The sequence below is a fragment of the Myxocyprinus asiaticus genome, chromosome 7 (genome assembly GCF_019703515.2).
Source record: "Myxocyprinus asiaticus isolate MX2 ecotype Aquarium Trade chromosome 7, UBuf_Myxa_2, whole genome shotgun sequence".
Lineage (NCBI taxonomy): Eukaryota > Metazoa > Chordata > Actinopteri > Cypriniformes > Catostomidae > Myxocyprinus > Myxocyprinus asiaticus.
The window spans coordinates 55,596,814-55,616,622 of NC_059350.1; the positions used below are offsets into that span (position 1 = coordinate 55,596,814).

General features: G+C 41.0%; 2 protein-coding genes across 2 annotated transcripts in view; one reads left to right on the forward strand and one right to left on the reverse strand.

Moving 5' to 3' along the window:
* The window catches only part of LOC127443464 (uncharacterized), a 231,435-nt gene that overhangs the window by 166,618 nt on the left and 45,008 nt on the right, over positions 1-19,809 (reverse strand). The gene's annotated exons all lie outside the window — the stretch shown is intronic.
* ildr1a (immunoglobulin-like domain containing receptor 1a) lies at positions 1,334-19,782 on the forward strand. The gene is made up of 8 exons (XM_051702072.1): positions 1,334-1,534; positions 8,280-8,450; positions 8,832-8,981; positions 9,671-9,790; positions 10,174-10,320; positions 15,210-15,338; positions 17,458-18,167; positions 18,915-19,782. Exons 1-8 carry the CDS (start codon positions 1,486-1,488, stop codon positions 18,951-18,953), a joined length of 1,515 nt encoding a protein of 504 aa, XP_051558032.1. The 5' UTR covers positions 1,334-1,485; the 3' UTR covers positions 18,954-19,782.

Consider the following 19,809-nt stretch of genomic DNA (forward strand, 5'->3'; position numbering starts at 1 on the left):
ACACAAGGAAATGATTTAACTTTGACTTTTGGAAGCACAGTTCAAACACTGAAGAATTTATGCCTAGCCATATTAATGACAATACTGATAGATTGAAGGCTTTTTTACTAACTTTATTTGTGTGTGTTGTATATGAGTTGAGTGCCACTATTAACAGGAAAACATTGATCTCAATACACACACACACACACACACACACTGTAACGAACTGGCCATGGAGACGGTGTTAGGATCCATGTGCAGAAAGTTTATTAAACTACACAAGCAAACAATCCAAATCGGCAGACAAATAGAGGTAGTTGTTAAGCAGGCGGTATAACCCAATAAACCAAAAAGACAGTCCAACAAAGCAAACAAAACAAAGGGGTATCCAAAAAGCAGTAAATCCAGGAAAACAGGCAATGGTCATAACAAGAGAACAATCAGCAATGAAAAAACGCTTAGTAAAGCAGGGTAAACTGACAATACTTCACAATGAACAATGAACAGCATGGTATTTATAAAGTTCAAAACAGGAAGTCACCAAAGAAGAAACGGTACAGAGTTTGTACTCGGGAGAGGGCTCCCTCTGGTGGTTGGTAGGAGGGGTAACAACCTCGGATGTTACACACACACACACACATACACACACAGACACATGTACATGTACACACACACACACACACACACACACACAGATACAGAGACACACAGACATACACAGACACAAAAATACACACACAGTCATACACACAGATACAGACACACAAATACACAGACACGTGTGTACGCACAAACACACAGACATACACACAAGACACACGTACAGACACACAAATACACACAGACAACAAATACACAGACACATGTACACACACACAAGATATCGATCATTGTATTGGATCATGTTCAGATACCTGTGCGTGCGTCATGTGATGCACCTGTTTGTGGGTGGAGTCTATCAGTGATGATGATGATGATACTGGAGGAGGAAGAGAGCAAATGAAGGAAATAAACACACACACACACACACACACACACACACACAGATACAGAGACACACAGACATACACAGACACAAAAATACACACACAGTCATACACACAGATACAGACACACAAATACACAGACACGTGTGTACGCACAAACACACAGACATACACACAAGACACACGTACAGACACACAAATACACACAGACAACAAATACACAGACACATGTACACACACACAAGATATCGATCATTGTATTGGATCATGTTCAGATACCTGTGCGTGCGTCATGTGATGCACCTGTTTGTGGGTGGAGTCTATCAGTGATGATGATGATGATACTGGAGGAGGAAGAGAGCAAATGAAGGAAATAAACACACACACACACACACACACACCGAAGAGTCCAACAACTGACAGTTAACCCGTTTGAAGGAGGTCAAATGCAGTTTTGACCGGAACTATTGAACATCGTTTAGTTTCGTTCGTGTTTGTTTTGAGTTCTCGCTTCATCATGAAGCCGCTGATCGCGTGGACGCTCATTCTGAGTTTCCTCACATCAGGTAAGAGCGAATATTTACACTTCATCGCATCCAGAACGAAGATTCATTTATCCATCTAACTGCATAAAAATTAAAAATAAAAATGACATTGTGAAGTTTGATCAATCGAAACTGAAGCTCGCGCATGTAAGGTAGTCTCACCTGAGCGGCGTATCGATCACGTGACTTCTGATTGTTTACAGAAAACTCAAAGAATCAAACTAAACATAATCATTAGTGTGTGTAGTTGTTAATAATCATAAAACACTCTCAATAATGACACGATATGTAACATCAAAAATTCAAACGTGAAAATGCACCGCAGAAAACGGATAAACGAGGTCAGATGATCTTTGGAAATAAAGATTCTAAATGTTCTGCTTAAACATTTTATTTACGAAAGTTTTTCAAATGGAGGCTGATACTGAGTTTGTTTGGAACCATGAAAGAATTTCCTGTTCTTTGTGTCATTTCCAGTAAAACAGGTTTGACTGTGTGTGTGTGTGTGTGTGTGTGTGTGTGTGTGTGTGTGTGTGTGTGTAAACTGTCTCTCTACTTTCACATTTTAAAATACATATTGCTTTATTATCATAGCATATGTTACATTTAATGTCTATTTGCAACATAACATAAATAATACTTTAAAAGAACCTTTATGAATTCTTAATAACAATTATTTAAATGCCCCCATATTCCCCATACCCTCTTATGAACACTATAAATCTTAAGTCTATGGATTTTTAACAATAAAAAGCTCAGAGTCGTGTGGCGCCATGCGAGGATGGGTGTAAACGGTGAGCTCTGCGCACTTTGCTAGTTTTAATACTTTTTATGTCATAAACCGGTGAGATTCGGTACACTCTGATTCTTAACTGTTCTATGAAGACAGTATGTCAAAGGATTCAAAATCCTCGGGCTCTGGAGACATTAAAAGACACTTACGTGCTCAAGCTGATACCCCTTACAGGGCCACAGACGGGGACTCAGTTTGGACGGTGTGGCATGAGAAATTCAGAGTCAGCTGTCGAGCATGTCAGCATTGCTGGCAAAGGTTGTTGCAGACTTGGAGGATCTTGCTGTAATAGGTGGATCGATCACTGCCATGGAGACTAAATTCACTAAGTTGGTTACAAGAGTGTCAGATGTTGAGAAACGGATCGATTATCTGGAGTCATCAGAGAGGGAATTAGCTGCTAATCTGCTAGAGACCAAGATAGACTTGGAGCGTGTTTGGAAAAAGTTAAAAGACCACAAGAATCGTAATCAGCAAAACAACATCCGAACTGTTGGAATTCCTGAGCATGAGGAAGGCAGAGATATGGTGAAATTACTAGACGGGCTCTTCCCGAGTCTGCTTGACATAACAGGCCATAAGCTGGAAATCGAGCGAGCTCACAGAGTCCCTGCTTGCAGATCCGCTGAGGGAGACGGGCCCCGATCAATTCTGGCTACATTTCTGAGATCATCCAATAAAGATCTTGTGTTACGTGAGGCGAAGAATAAAGGAAGGCTTTATTAATCTATTTTTTCTCATATGTCTATGTCAGAGATTAATATGAGTGGATAGTCTCTCTCCACGTGGATTGTGAATGGGTTGGGGCACCCCATAAAAAGAAGGAAGGTTATTTATTTTCTTAAATGTAAGAAATATGATATAGTGTTTCTTCAAGAAACACATCTTTCCCCGCAGGAAGCTGAAAAATTTTGGAAGATATGGGGTGGACGTGTTTTCTTTAGTGTTAGCTCAAGTAAGAGCAGGAGAGTCATTACATTGATAAGTAAACATCTACAATTCAAATGTCTCAAACAGATTAATGATAAATTAGGAAGAGTCATTATTGTTTTAGTAGAACTTCAGGGACAAAGTCTTATTTTGGCTAATATTTACGCACCTAACGCTGATGATCAGGGCTTTTCTATAGATCTTGAAGGGATGTTGCAAACCACTGGCACCCCTCATGATATAATATTGGGAGGAGACTTTAATCTTTTGATGGACTCAGTCCTTGATCATAGTGAATCAAATGTGTGTAAACCCCCTAGAGCTACATTGACGCTTCATAGGATGTGTTAAAATCTTGGTCTTACAGATATTTGGAGACTTTTGAACTCATCTGGTAGAGACTATACATTTTTTTTTTCATCAGTCCATAAGATTTATTCTAGAATAGATTTTCTTTTATATCTAAGTCCCTCATTTCATCTGTTGTTGATTGCTCAATTGGAAACATCTTAGTCTCAGATCACGCCCTGGTGAGTTTAGGGATGTTGCCACATGGAGAAAAAGAAATCATATAGTTGGCGCTTTAATGTATCCCTTTTGCAAAATCCTGAATTCCAACAAATGTTAAAGACTGAAATCAATGTTTATATGGAGACCAACTGGTCCTCCGTATCCTCTGTGGGCGTGGCTTGCGAGGCACTTAAGGCGGTTCTTAGGGGTCGGATCATACAGTATGCCTCATTCATTAAAAAATCCAAAGCACGAGAACTTGTGGAGTTGGAAGGGAATATTAAAAGTGCCAAGGCAGAGCTGAAGCACCGAATGTTGTCTGATGGCCTCAGAGAATTGACCCTAGGGCACCCGGCAGGGTTGCCCTCTTTCCCCATTATTGTTCTGTCTTGCCCTGGAACCATTAGCAGCTGCGATAAGAAAGGAGGATGATTTTCCAGGGGTGGTGGCGGGAGGTGTGGCGCATAAGCTTTTGCTTTACACAGATGATATTTTATTATTTGTCTCTGAACCTACTAGATCTGTACCTTGCCTTCACAGAACTATTAATTCCTTTTCTAAGTTCTCAGGATACAAAGTCAATTGGTCTAAATCTGAAGCTTTGGCTCTGACAGCGTACTGCCCAGTAACGGCTTTTCAGCCAGGCGCCTTGCAGTGGCCCAAACAGGGCATTAAGTATTTGGGTATTTTTTTCCCAGCAAATTTGTGATTTAGTTAGTGTTAATTTTGACCCTTTAATAAAAAGGTTTCGAGCAATGTGGGCAGGTGGGCTTCATTACATTTATCTATGATTGGGAAGGTTAATGTTATTAAAATTAATTGTATTCCAAAATTTAACTACCTGTTACAATTTCTCCCTGTAGATGTCCCCCCCTCTTATTTCAAGCAATTAGATAGCATAGTGAAGTCCTTCATTTGGAATGGTAAGCATGCCAGATTACATTTCAGTAAATTACATAGGCCGATTGACAAAGATGGGTTAGGCCTACCCAAGATTTTGTTTTATTATTATGCACTCGGTCTCAGACATTTGGCTCATTGGTCGCTTCCACCTGAGAGAGCCCCTCCCTGGTTTTGTATTGAACAGGAAGTTCTTGCCCCTATTTCGCCTTTGCAAAGCCTTTCTATCAAACCAATCGGAGAAGTTAAGTCACACCCTGTTATCTTGCATTTGCGTGTCCAGAGTGTTTAATTCTGACATTTATTTAAATGTTGCCTCGAGCATATGGCTGAACCCTAAATTATGTATTAATAAGTCCCCTTTCTACTGGTCAGAGTGGATTGTGAGGGAGGTTAATACGCTCGGTGACCTATAAGAGAGTGGAGTGTTGAGATCTTTTGAAAATTTGGTTAAAAATTTTGGGATTCCCAGATCTCAGTTCTTTAGGTATTTACAGCTGTGCCACCTGCTCTGTATTATTTTTGGGAGTAGCATACACCCCCCTAAAGCGGCAGATACTCTGGGAGAGGTGATTACTGCTTTTGGAAAAGGTCATGAGGCATCAGTGTATTACTCCCTGTTAATTCAGAGTCTGGGGGATGGAGCTTCAACTTCTCTCAAGAGATTATGGGAGAAAGATTTAAACTTGGTATTGGAGGAGGGAGTGTGGGCTAGGATTCTAAAAAATTTCAAGTCTGCATCTAGAGATGCAAGGGTGTGCCTTATTCAATTCAAGATTTTACATCGATTCTATTGGACCCCCTCTAGATTGTATAGGCTTGGTCTTAAAGACACACCCACCTGCTGGCGATGCCAATCAGAGGATGGAGACTTAACACATGTCTTTTGGTGGTGTGTTAAGATCCAGGAGATTTGTTTGAAGGTTCAGAGTTTTATGTGTGATGTATTGGGCACTCTGGTTTCATTTAGCTCCAGATTCTGTATTTTGGGTGATGGGGCGGTCATTGACATTTAGAATAGACACATAAAGAGTTGGGTACTAACCAATGTCATGATTGCCAGACAGATACTTTTGTTATTAAAAGTTTATTGATTCCATATAACATTATATATATAAAAAATAACAATATATGGAATCACATTATATTATTTACAACCCTTCCTCCTGAATATTAAACACCCCACCCCAACACTCAACACAAACAGATACCCCAGTGTTCAAATACAGTTGACAAAGACACAAACAAAAAATAAAACAGAAGAAAACATTTAGAAATACATTTAAAAAAAGTGCTACAACATATACATTTAAAATAACATGTCTCCCTCCACTGCCCCTCCCCGAGAGCCCTCCAAAAAGGCCAAATAGCTGCCCCACCTCCTGATGAACATATCCATGTTGCCTAGCCTTCTATATGACAGCTCTTCCCAAGCTGCCACCCTGCCCATCTCCTTGCACCACTCACGAAACGAGGGGGCTCCAGCTGACTTCCATCCTCTAAGGATAATCTGTCTGCCCACCATTACACCGGCCAGGATCCAACTCTTCATGTACTTATCTCCTACATCAATGACCGCCCCGTCACCCAAAATACAGAGTCTGGGGCAAAAGGAGATCCAAGTACCCAATACGTCGTCCATCAAATTCTGGACTCTCAACCAGAACTCCTGTATCTTACAACACCCCCAAAAAACCTGGGTGGTGTCTCCATCTTCTAAATGGCATCACCAGCAGGTGGGTGTGTCCTTAAGACCAAGCCTATACAATTTAGAAGATGTCCAATAAAATCTATGTAGAATCTTAAATTGCATAAGGCGCACCCTTGCATCTCTATATGCAGACTTGATGTTTTTAAGAATCCTAGCCCACACTCCCTCCTCCAAAACCAAGTTTAAATCTTTCTCCTATAATCTCTTGATAGAAGTTGAAGCTCCGTCCCCCAGACTCTGAATTAACAGGGAGTAATACACTGATGCCTCCAACGTTTTCTAAAAGCAGTAATCACCTCTCCCAGAGTATCTGCCACACTAGGGGGGTGCGTGCCACTCCCAAAAACAGTGCAGAGTGGGTGGCGCAGCTGTAAATACTTATAAAATTGAGATCTGGGAATCCCAAAATTTGGAACCAAATTTTCAAAAGGTCTCAACACTCCACTCTCATATAGGTCACCGAGTGTAGTAACCCCCCTCACAATCCACTCTGACCAGCAGAAAGGGGACTTATTAATACATAGTTTAGGGTTCAGCCATATGCTGTTTAAATAAATATCAGAATTAAACACTCTGGACACTTTTGTCCATATCGAGTGTAAATGCAAAATAATGGGGTGTGACTTCTCCAATTAGATTGATCGAAAGGCTATGCAGAGGCGAGATGGGGCAAGAGCTTCCTTTTCAATACAAAACCAGGGAGGGGCTCTCTCAGGTGGAAGCGACCAATGAGCCAAATGTCTGAGACTGAACACATAATAATAAAACAAAATCTTGGGTAGGCCTAACCCACCTTTGTCAATCGGCCTATGCAACTTATTAAAATGCAATCTGGGACGTTTACCATTCCAAATGATGGACTTCACTATGTTATCAAATTTCTTGAAATAAGAGGGGGGGGACATCTACAGGGAGAGATTGTAACAGGTAGTTGAATTTTGGAATACAATTAATTTTAATAACATTAACCTTCCCAATCATCGATAAATGTAATGAAGCCCACCTGCTCACATCACTCGAAAACCTTTTTATTAAAGGGTCAAAATTAACACTAACTAAATCACACAAATTTGCTGGGAATAAAATTCCCAAATACTTAATGCCCTGTTTGGGCCACTGGAAGATGCCCGGCTGGAAAGCCGTTACTGGACAGTACGCTGTCAGAGCCAAAGCTTCAGATTTAGACCAATTGACTTTGTATCCTGAGAACTTAGAAAAGGAATTAATAATTCTGTGGAGGCAAGGCATAGATCTAGTGGGGTCGGAGACGAATAATAAAATATCATCTGCATAAAGCAGAAGCTTATGCACCACACCTCCCGCCACCACCCCTGGAAAATCATCCTCCTTTCTTATCGCAGCTGCTAATGGTTCCAGGGCAAGACAGAACAATAATGGGGAAAGAGGGCAACCCTGCCGAGCAGACAGATACTTTTAAAGGGATGGAGGTCAGCTGGAGTGCCCTCATTTCAGGAGTGGTGCTCGGAGATGGGGAGGGTGGCGGCCTTTGAAGAAGGGTAATTTAGAAGACTGGGGAAATTGAACTTGTTTGTGGAGAAATGGGGCAGATATCTGACGTTGGGAGGGGTAATAGTGGGTGTTAATTGTTGATTCCATGTATATGTTTTGTTTTTCTGTGTTCAATATGTGAATCAATAAAAAATTGTTAATCGGAACAATAAAAAGTTCAAGAAACAGATATTTGAGTTATGTGCCCAAACTTAACATTTCAAGTGATGTTTAATTAAGACAACTTTATTTTTCTAGTAATGACAACATTAGTGTTTACAGTGAGGGGAAAAAGTGAAATGAAAAAGTAACAAGAGGGTCATTCATGAAGATTTTAAACTTCTTTCTCATTGTGTGGAATTAGCTGTTTTGTTTTGGTCTCCTAAAGATGAGTTATTTTTTCTCTTTCTCAGGTGTTGTGTCTATCCAGGTCACACTGTCTGAATTGGAGAAACGCACGACTCTGTTTGCATCGGTCACATTACGCTGCGATTATTCGACATCAGCTCAACAGCAGAATGTCATCGTCACCTGGAAATACAAATCCTTCTGCAAAGATCCGGTTCTGGAATATTACTCCACAGGTGTGAATCAAACAACACAGTGTTTTCATTAAGGATGTGTGTCTGTGAGTTTATTGATGTGTCTGTAAGTGATGTGGAGGTTCATTCTTGATGTGTGGAGTCATTTAACACTTATAATCATATGAGGCTGCAGTGTACTCAATTACATTTAAAATGTATCTGCGTTCTTTTTGAACAAAATCATATCTGGGATCTATTGTTTAGACTTTTGCTCTGGTTATTTTATTGACAGACACTTCACTATTTGGGTTTTTAGAGTCGAATAGAATTGGATTAAATGGTTAATTCACAGCTACTTGTTCAAGTCATTTCATAATCAAATTTATGACTGTAACTGAATCAAGTGTGTATTCATGTGTTTTTGTTGTTGTTTGTCTGTAGCGTATCAGTCTTCACTTCAGTTGGGTCGAGATCCTGCGAATGACTGTGTGGATTCGCAGCGCACTGTCCGAACCGTCGCTCAGAAACTGGGATCCAACGAGGCCATTCTGGGTGCCGAGTACAGAGAACGTAAAATCTCCATCCAGAACAGTGAGTTGAATTGATATCCAGTAAATCAGTGCGGATGATGATTCTTGTAGGTAACACTTTTCCCAGAGAAAACACAAAGTGATCAATTGTATTGAATGCGCTGTACATCACTTTAGATAAATGCATTATTGTAAATAATAAAAACACTGTGACACTAACAGCCAGCGTATGAATTAATGTTTATTTTTATGGATTGTTTCCCAAAGTTTATAGTACAGTATACAGAATATATTCCTCATGAATTTACTTTTGCTTTCAGTGATTAATTGATGTCATATGATCAGCAGTGAATTGCAGTTTTTTGTTCTAATTCAGCTGACATTAACATTCTTTGGCATGTTCTAATGCTGAATCCACAGAATTATCTCTTTCTAAACACTCATAATGCCAAAATGAACCCATTCTCAGATTGCTGGAAATAACAGAGAAATACATCAAAATCACTATTTTAATTTACCTCTATATGTTCACAGTAAAATATGTAACTACCTGCTATGTTGAACTGATATCTGCTAACATTTTAGTCATTTTTATATGATGTCATAATGATGTTAGGTTAGGGTTAGAGTTTACTTGCAATCATGAGTTTATAAAAATAACATTTGTCAATGTCAGCAACTTAAATAATTGCGGTAATTTTGACATGATGTAACTGAATCTTTTGTGGTTCTGCTAACTTTGTCTATCAGAGGCGGATCTAATCATCAATGAGGTCATGTGGTGGGATAATGGAATGTATTTCTGCTCTGTTGAGGCACCTGGAGACACAATTGGAGATTCAGATCAAGAGATGAAACTGATCGTGTACCGTAAGTTCTGTGATAGTTTCTTTGTAAACATTACAGAGATGTTTTGATGTATTGTGCACACTGCATAAATGAAAAACTTGACCCTGTTTGGGGTTCCTCAGATCTGCACACTGGAAGGAACCATCTGAAGAATATCTAGACACTCTTTAGAAGGTCCCTCAAATATCTTATTGATGACTCAAGGAACATCCAAATATAATTTCATGTGCCTCAAAATGCCTTTCCTTGAGAGTAAAGTTACTGGAGGAACCACTGATGAGTTTCATTTGATGTTCCTCAGAGAACGGCTTTTCTGGAAAGTGAACTGAGGGGTTCCACAAGTTTCTTCTCATTTGTGCACATTTGAGTGTATTTTTATTGTTTGATTGTTTTGTGTTTGTTAGATTGGCTGACGGTGCTGTTGATTGTCATGGGCGCATTCCTCCTCATCCTCCTCTTCTGTATCTGCTGCTGTCAGTGCTGCCCGCAGAAATGCTGCTGTTACGTGCGCTGCCCATGCTGCCCGCAGACCTGCTGCTGCCCTGAGAAGGGTACAAACACACCCCTCATTAGTGTCCACTCACTCGCTCTCTGAACACTATCTCTTCTAAGATCCCTTCTCTTGGAATTACATGAGTCCTTCATACAGAAGGCATTCCCAGAACACATTGGGATTAGCGTTAGTGGAAGAATAAATCCAATATGGCAGATGAGATGAGAGAAATGTTGATTAAAAATATTTTATGCAATGCTAAAAAGTAGAGAGAAAATGGGTTTAAAGTAACAAAGTACTATTTTACTCAGTATCTGTGTGTTCAATGTATTTTCATAGCAACAGTGCCCACCCACTTTTTTAGCCATCTTGGCTTCGAAAGTATTTTTTCCATAGTGATTTCATAAAATCCTTCATAAGAGTTGTGCACCATAAATCAAAACAACCAGCTTTGAGGTGAATCGCAACATTACAAACTTTGATTTGAAGCAAAAAAGTATTTGAAAATCAGACAAGACTCTGTACTTAAAGGGATAGTTCACCTAAAAATGAAAATTCTCTCATGATTTACTCACCTTTAAGCCATCCCAGATGTATGTCTTTCCTTCTTCAGCAGAACCAAAATGAAGATTTTTATAAGCACATTTCAGCTGTTTGTCCATACAATGAAAGCGAATGGGTTTGTAACAGAGTTCGTAGTTTCAGGGCAAATGGAGGAGTCAGGAGGCAGTGGAACAGTCAGCGTGAGTAATTTTATTACTCCTTTAGCGTCAGCCAAATCTTAAACTAAAAGGGCCCTTTGTGGCCAAATAAACACACAGGCAAGTCAAATGAGAGTTCACATTAATATTTGTAGTCACACATGCACGCACGCACGCACGCGCGACTCTGTCTCTGCTTCCTCTTTCTGCCGACTGATGCCCTTGTCCGGCCTTTTCAGGTCTCCCTGCGCCATCACTATAACGACAGACAGGTGTTAATGATAATGACAGCCTAGGTGACTAGCTTTACCACTCTCCCTCTCCCTCTTGAGACCATGCCCCCATCACCACCGCCCGACTCCAACATCACCAACAGGTGATCCGCGCGTTGGTATCTTTCATGCGGTGGAGCCATTGGAGTGGGGTGTGATCTGAACAGAGGATGAAGGCCCGCCCCAGAAGGTAGTAGTGGAGGTTGAGGACCACCCACTTGATCGCATGACACTCCTTCTTGATGGTACTGTACTTTGTCTCCCTCAAGGAGAGCTTGCGACTGATTAATAGTACTGGGCGCTCCTCCCCCCCACCTCCTGCGAGAGCACCGCCCCCAGCCCCCTGTTGGATGCATCCATCTGCAAAATAAAGGGGAGAGAGAAATTAGGAGTATGTAAAAGAGGCCCCCCACAAAGCCTGTTGGCACGACTCCATCCACTGGACCGGATCGGGGTCCCCCTTTCTAGTAAGATCAGTCAATGGGCTGGTGACATCAGAGTAACTAGGCACAAACCTTCGGTAGTAGCCAGTCAGCCCAAGAAAGTCTTACCTTCTTTTTGGTCTTGGGCCTCGGGCAGGCTGCAATCGCCACGGTTTTGTTAACCTGGGGCCGCACCTGTCTGTGACCCAAGTGGAACCCCAGATTCCGAACTTCCACCCACTTAATTGCGCACTTCTTTGGGTTGGCCGTAAGTCCCGCCCATCGCAGTGACCTCAGGACAGCTCTCAGATGTTGTATGTGCCACTGCCAGTCATTACTACAGATAATAATATCCTCTAAATTCACGGTGGCATATGCCGTATGTGGTCTTAGAATTTTGTCCATGAGATGCTGAAACATGGCTGGGGCCCTGAACAAACCAAACCGAAGTGTCACAAATTGGTGTAAGCCAAATGGTGTGGAAAAATAAGTTTTTTTTTTTCTCAGGAGATTGGAGTTGGGATCTGCCAAAAAGTCCAGTGTCGAATAAAATTGAGCCGCGCCCAACTGATCGAGCAATTTGTCAATCCGAGGCATTGGGTATGCATCAAATTTGGACAACGCGTTCACTTTGCGATAGTCTACACCGGACCGTCCCGTCGCTTTTAGGTACCAGAACCACCGGGCTGGCCCAATTGCTGTGCGAATCTTCTATTATGCCCATCTCGAGCATTGCCTCCAATTCTTCCTGAACAACCCTTTTTTTTTGTGTTCAGGAAGGAGATAGGGGCGGCTACGAACCACCACCCCCAGGGTGGTCTCGATATAATGTTCTATGAGGTTTGTGCGACCGGGGAGAGGCGAGAACATGTCCACAAATTCTGATTGCAACTTGGCCACGTCTGTAAGCTGTGACGGCGAGAGGTGGTCTCCACACGGAACCGTGATAAATGAATTTGGTTTGAGAGCCATGCGGAGCTCGGGCCAGAGGTGACCCAAAAAATTGTTTTTGGGCGGGGAGCCGGAACAGGATGGAAACAGGAGGGGTGGAAGGGGGGGTTTTGAGAGGTAGAAGAGAAAGGGAGAGAAGAGAGAAGAAAGACCTCTGGTTCGCTGCCTCCCGGAAATGCCGTCATTTAGTCTTCTGCCAGCTGGATGGCCTCCTACAGTGACACCGGGTAGTGGCACTGGACCCACTCAGCCATCCCCCCAGGGGGAGTTGAGAGATGAACTGCTCCAGTGTCACCAGGTCGAGGACATCCACGACGACGCAGGTTCCCTCAGCCAGCAGCCATCTTCGAGAGGCATCCCAGAGCTGTTGCACGAAGGCAAACAGGCAGCCGTTCTTCCCAAACTTCAGGGTCTTGAAGTGCTGGTGGTTCTGCTCAGGACTACGACCAACCCATTGCACGATCGCCTTCAGGTCTCCGTAGTTAAGGAGGCTGGGGGCAGGAAGTTTCTAGGCTGCTAGCTGTGCTTCCCCGGAGGGCAAAGTTAACAGGCGGGCCACCCATTGGTCAGGTGGCCATCTCCACATCTTGGCCGTCTTTTCAAATATGTCGAGGTAGGCCTCAGGATCATCGCTCAGCCCCATCTTGATGAGGGTAACGGGTTGTGGGCTCCGGGGTCGCAGCTGCAGCCCCCTCTCTGATCAGGCTCCGGAACGCCTGCCGTTCCTCCGCTTGGGCCTGGAGCAGGAGCTGGAAACGTTGTTCCTGCTCCAGGCATAAATCCATGAGGGCTTGATGTTGGTTCTGCTGGATGCTGGCGAGGGACTTGATTACTTCGTTCAGTGGTGAAGGGTCCATGACGACATTATCCTCCAGGTCCCAGGTTTTGGCACCAGTGTAACAGAGTTCGTAGTTTCAGGGCAAATGGAGGAGGCAGTGGAACAGTCAACGTAAGTATTTTTATTACTCCTTTAGCGTCAGACAAAACTTAAACAAAAAGGGCTCTTTGTGGTCAAATAAACACAGAGGCAAGTCAAATGAGTTCACATTAATATTTGTATTCACACACATACACACGCCGACTCTCTCTCTGCTTCCTTTTCTGCCGACTGATGCCCTTGTCTGGCCTTTTCAGGTCTCCCTTCGCCATCGCTATAACGAGAGACAGGTGTTAATGATAATGACAGCCCAGGTGACTAGCCTTACTGCTCTCCCTCTCCCGCAGACAGACACGTGACCACGCCCCCATCCCCACAGGGTGGCATGGCGCTGCTGGCTGTTTGATGGTCCAAAAGTCACATTTAGGCAGCATAAAATTAACCCACACGACTCCAGTCGATCAATGAATGTCTTCTGAAGAAAATTGATATGTTTGTGTAAGAAACACTTCCAGTCGACCCATCACGGAACTGTTGCATGACGTAAGTGCAATTGCGCATTCATGCGAGAAGTCAGAAGCGTGTGCTTCGTTTACAACGGAGGAACGAACCTCACGCGAGAGTTTGTTCATTTCAAACAGCAATGCAGCGGTGGGCAGAAGCAACAATTTAAAGTTAAAAACGTTTTAATTGTCGACTTGTTTCTTATACAAACATATCGATTTACTTAAAGACATTAATTGATCGACTGGAGTCGTGTGGATTACTTTTATGCCACCTAAATTTGCCTTTTGGACCGTCAAACAGCCAGCAGCGTCATGGCACACATTTGCTTTCATTGTATGGACAAACAGCTGAAATGTGCTTATAAAAATCTTCATTTCAGTTCTGCTGAAGAAGGAAAGACATACACATATGGGATGGCTTAAAGGTGAGTAAATCATGACAGAACTATCATTTTTGGGTGAACTAATCCTTCAACGTCTTTAATGAGTGAATGAACTACAATCTCATGAAGCATTACGAATGATTTAATCGAATTAAAAACAGTGGAAAAATATAAAACTATTTAAAATGGTTGATTTTGAAGTATGGTTGAAGTACAGAAACAATATATTTTATTTTAATTTAAAAAATATTTAGATATTTACAAAAAAGTATTTTGAGAGTGTAGAGAGAGTGACTCGATTACATCATTCACAGTGTATCGGTGGGCGGAGCTCTTTTGAAGTGATTCTCTGATTGGTGGATCTCTCTTCAGGATTATGGGTAGTGTAGTTCTTCACCAGGAATTCTGCTATTAAACATGATTTGTTTATAAATGAAGTTGTAATAACGCAGACTGATATCTTCAACAGAAGCATAAACCATTTATTAACAACTTCTGAGCTCATGGTAGATCTGTCTTTAAAGGTTTATAAATTATCGTTTATAATCAATTAAACTATGGAGTAAATTAATGTGATTTTACTGACCTATTGAAATCAAGTCATGTCTCTTGTTTCACATGAACAGTAATATATGTACAATGACATGTTGCCTATGTAGACAGTAGATAATGAGGCAGCTCACTAGTGTTCACTAGTCTTAATGTGTCTGTCATTGAATGTAGTAATAATGTGGAGGTGTTCTGTCACTGAACACGAGTGTTTGATTATTTCTAATTGTTCAGCTGTGATTCAGCATATGTGTTTTATTATGTTATATTTTATTGATGTGTTCAGCGGTGATGCAGCACAGGATGATGAAGGAGGCTCAGAAGGCCATGACCCCGTGGCTCAACGGACAGCCACTTTACGCACCCATGAGTAACCACAGCTCTTCTTACCAGATGAACCCGATGCTGTATGCAGGTCAGACTCAAACTCTCTAATTATTAGAAATTATCTAATTATATTACTCAAACCTGCTCAACTAAAGTCAACATGAAATCACATTCACAACCCATTTTAATTTTGTAATGTGGAATTGATTTGATGGTGTAAAGCAGCAATTCCCAACCGGGGTGCCGTCTGGCGAGATCAGGGGTGCTGTGTAAAAAATCCTTCAAACATTTAAATAATATCCCAAAATGCATAAAAACATCTTAAAAACCGGAATGTCATTTAATTTCTCAATAATAATAAGTAATAATAATAATTATATTACTGCCGCTGCGTCTCTCTCTCTCACATGCAGCTCATTGGGCTCAATGGACGTGAAGCACATTGATATACCGCGAGCGACACGATAAACAATCGACAATCTAAGTGCGTGACATCGGAGCAATCTTTTTGCCTCGTAACATCGTCGTGCTCGCTCATATTACAGCTGCTTTGATAAAGGCAGAAATAGCAAAAATGTTTTGTGTGTAATGCATGCAGAACAGTTATAGGGTGAAAAGAAACACTTCAGACTACTTCATCATATGATACATCTCTCACCTCCATCTGACCTGTTCAGGTATTTTCTCTGCCTTGTGAATTAATCATTTTAATAACTAGGCCTGTTTAACAATTTACATAAAACCTATATTATTAATAATATACATGCATGATATGCAAAATATCATCTTATGATCTATCTGTCTTCTACATATTATTATCTATTTTCAATAAACATAACTGATTTAGTAGCAAGGTTCCCTCTTTCAGGAATTAATCTGTTAATTTTCTGTGCATTTTGTCAACTTTGAACTGGAGAGCATTGACTCATTTTAGGGATAACTTCACTCTTAAAGGAATAGTTGACCCCAAAATTAAAACTATTTCATCACTTACCTTCATGTTTTTACAAACACATATGGCTTTCTTTCATCCATGTAACTTAAAAGGAGATATTAGGCAAACATGTCTCAGTCACCATTCACTTTCATTGTATGGAAAAAAAGATAAATGATAGTGAATGGTGACTGGAACTAACATTCAGCCTAACATCTCCTTTTGTGTCCAACAGAAGAGAGAAATGCATATGGGTTTGGAACAACATATGGTCAGGTAATTATGACAGAAGTTTAATTGATGGATGAACTATCCTTTTAACTACCTGTAAAAGTATTTGTTAAAGGTATTTGCCAACAACAATATAAATGTAAGTCAGCACATGATTGCATGTCTTGCTGGAAAACAAATGACTGAGGAGGAGGATCATAATGTAGGTTGTATACAATAAAAAATTATTCCATCTGAATAAAACTAGAGGTTAGAATCAATGTAATTTAATAGTCCCTTTGGAGATTTAGATGAGATTGTTGTTAAATTTTGTATGTTTTAGTATTACAAGTTTTTATTAACACCCCCCCCCCCCCCCCCTTTCCTTTTTTTTTTTTTTTGGGGGTGCCACAAGATTTTGTAATTTCTCAAAGGGTGCCGTGACTGAAAAAAGATTTGGGAAACACAGGTGTAAAGTGTCTCTAAATGACAGGCGGTTGAGAAACAAGAGGGGAGTCGGTGCAAGTTATTACATATGATGAAAGATTATGAAGACGGATGTTTGTGTGATCTGTCGCTCCACCTACTCTAACGACAAAAAAATGTTCTGGGAGTTTTTGAGATCAAAGTGAACACACTGGAGTGAAGAGTTATCGAGCTGGTGTAAACTCACATACATCTGTATGATTCGCATAGATATTTTCCAAAACCATGTCATGTGATTTTCACAAAATTCATCATAAAATACAATTATAGACGCTCACATATAGCGTGTTAGCATTGATGCCATGAATACAGAATGTAAACATGACGAAAGACACATTATCTACTGCGTATATAATTCTTCAGATTGTCATCTAGTGGTTAAACAACTTCTTTTACTGATCTCGTGTGGACTCTATTGATAGAATGAAACGTTGTCATTAATAATCCTGGCATTATTATGGGGACTTCCAGACGGGCAAATGCCACTCTCAGATTTTGTTTCAGAAAATGTAAAAAATTAAGATATTCAATATTTAATTTTTTCAAACATCTAATGGCATCACTTTCTTTCCACCAGGCTCAGCATCAGGTAAGGGTGCCATGACACCCGTTCCGCTGCCCCCCCCACAGATGGCACATATGCCCATCAACATGCAGCCCCCTAGTGTCCATGGCAACGGCAGCATTCATGGGACCAATCAGATGCTAGATTACCTGGAGAGTCAGGTGCGCGGCATGGACATCATGAGTCCGATGTTGCAGCCGCAGTCACAGCAGGCGATCCCAATGCAGCACCTGCCACCCCCCCCGCAACACACGCTGCAGCATGTGCCGTTCTCTGCCGGGCCTCCCAGCATGCTCTCAGGCCTGGACGATGGCCCCGCCTTGCGCAGAGTCCCACGTGAAGTACGCTCACAGACCCACTCCAGCCGCTCGTCCGCTTATGGCGCTCCTCGACGCGACGACCGCCGCTATCCACGCCCGGGAATTCCACGCAGCTACAGTCAAGAGGACGTTCTGGACAGCCGCAGCCGGACCGGAGCGGGAGCATATCGGCCACGCTCGCGATCCAGAGAAGATCTGTTGGGTGACAACCGCAGAGGGCCGTCTACGCGAGACAATTACTCGCCATTACCTCGCCGTGGTTCCTGGAGCTCGGCCAATGACGAGGACAGTCGGCGAGGAGGTGTGCGAGGAGGGCGGGGCGGCGGGTGGTCCGATCACCCTCCGAGTTACAGCGAGTACGAGCCCGGAAAGAAGCCAGTCAGACGGCCTGAACGCTTCTCCGTAAGAGTCTGAACTACTTGATTCTTCAAGTACTAAAACTCGTCTTTCTTTCACAACTAACTCAAGTTACAAGAATTGTGTTACTTTAATGTCGCATCTCAGTGGTGACATCATACTAACATAACTAAACAACTAACTCGTGGAATATTCCAACTCTGTGCCTAGATGTGCAGTTGGGTCCAAACATTTAAGATCACATCAAAAATCTTTTTTCTTTTTTTTTTTTTTTTAAACTGATAAACAAAATTTTAGGAGTTTCATGTAAAATGAAATCTTCAGATTCTGCACTTTTTCTAAGTGACTAATCAAATGTAAGTAAATAAATAATAATATTGATCATGTGGTCAAACTCTTTTTACAAATGGTCACATTGAAACACACAAGATGCTCTTTGGAACATTCTCAGAACGTGCACGAGAACACGATCATCAGGTTTTCTTCATTGTGCATGCATGGGCATTAAAGCAAAAAAGATGCAAGACATTTGCAAATTCAACTTTTCACTCAAATTGTTATTCTTATAGTATAATTTGTCATTTAAGAAAATTATATTAAATGTGAAAATGGAAGAATTTTCACTTATGCTCTCGGACTTTTGGACCTCACTGTATATACACTACCACTAACTCTTGGGTAATTCAGACTTTTTATACTGATACACATCAATAATTCATTCCACTGTTGTTCATCCTGTGGTTGAAGTGTCAAGTTTATTAGTGTGTTAACTCAGCGTCTTCTTTCCTGTAGGATAAAAGTTCCCGCAGTGGCACCAGTATAGTGATCTGATCTGAGATTATTTCTCCCAACAAACAGCAGAAATCCAGCAAAACATACAGGAAACTTGAATATTGATGTGCATCCAACTGCAGTGAAGTACAATTGTTTATTGAAGGATTTGTTACACTGAATGTGGAGTCTCCATTTATTTCTGTTTTTTTATTTTTGCAGAGCAATTTATACATTTAGATTGAATGTGAATAAGAATGAATATCCTCTTCTAGAAAATGTATCCCATTAGAGAACGCTTTTAAAAAGCTTGTCTGTTGTAGGTCAGAGGTTTTAATTTTTGTTGCTGTATGTTTAATTTTAGCCTTTTTATTAAATGTAGCTCATTTACAGCACAGACTTTGAAATACAGCAAGAGTATGAGAGGATGTTTGTTTAGCAAAAATACCCCAGACAGTTTAAATGCTAATAATTGTGTTATTCAGTGTAAAAACGAGCTTGCTGACAGTCATGAACTCCATATGATTTTTTTCAGTTTCTGGCGACATAAATATGAGAAATAACTTGTGTAGACATCTAAATACAGTGTGAAGTGTGTGTTTATGTCTACAGTTGTGTTGTGAATGCTCAGGTCAAGCAGATTTTTAGCCTTTTTGTACATAATCATGTTTTCCTGTCTTTAAAAGAATGAGTTTCTGCATTTAAGGCCAAAGTCAATTGTATCTTTAGTATTTACATCAACTTCTGTGTGTATTTAGTCATTATTTAAATTCCTATGCTAGTTACTGTGTTTTGTTAAACAGCATATTAATGTTGTTTGTAATGGTGAAAGACTATTTCTGTTTTGTGAAAATGAAGAACAATTTACTCAATACATTTTTTTTCTTTATATTTTGCATCTGCATGAATTTGTATA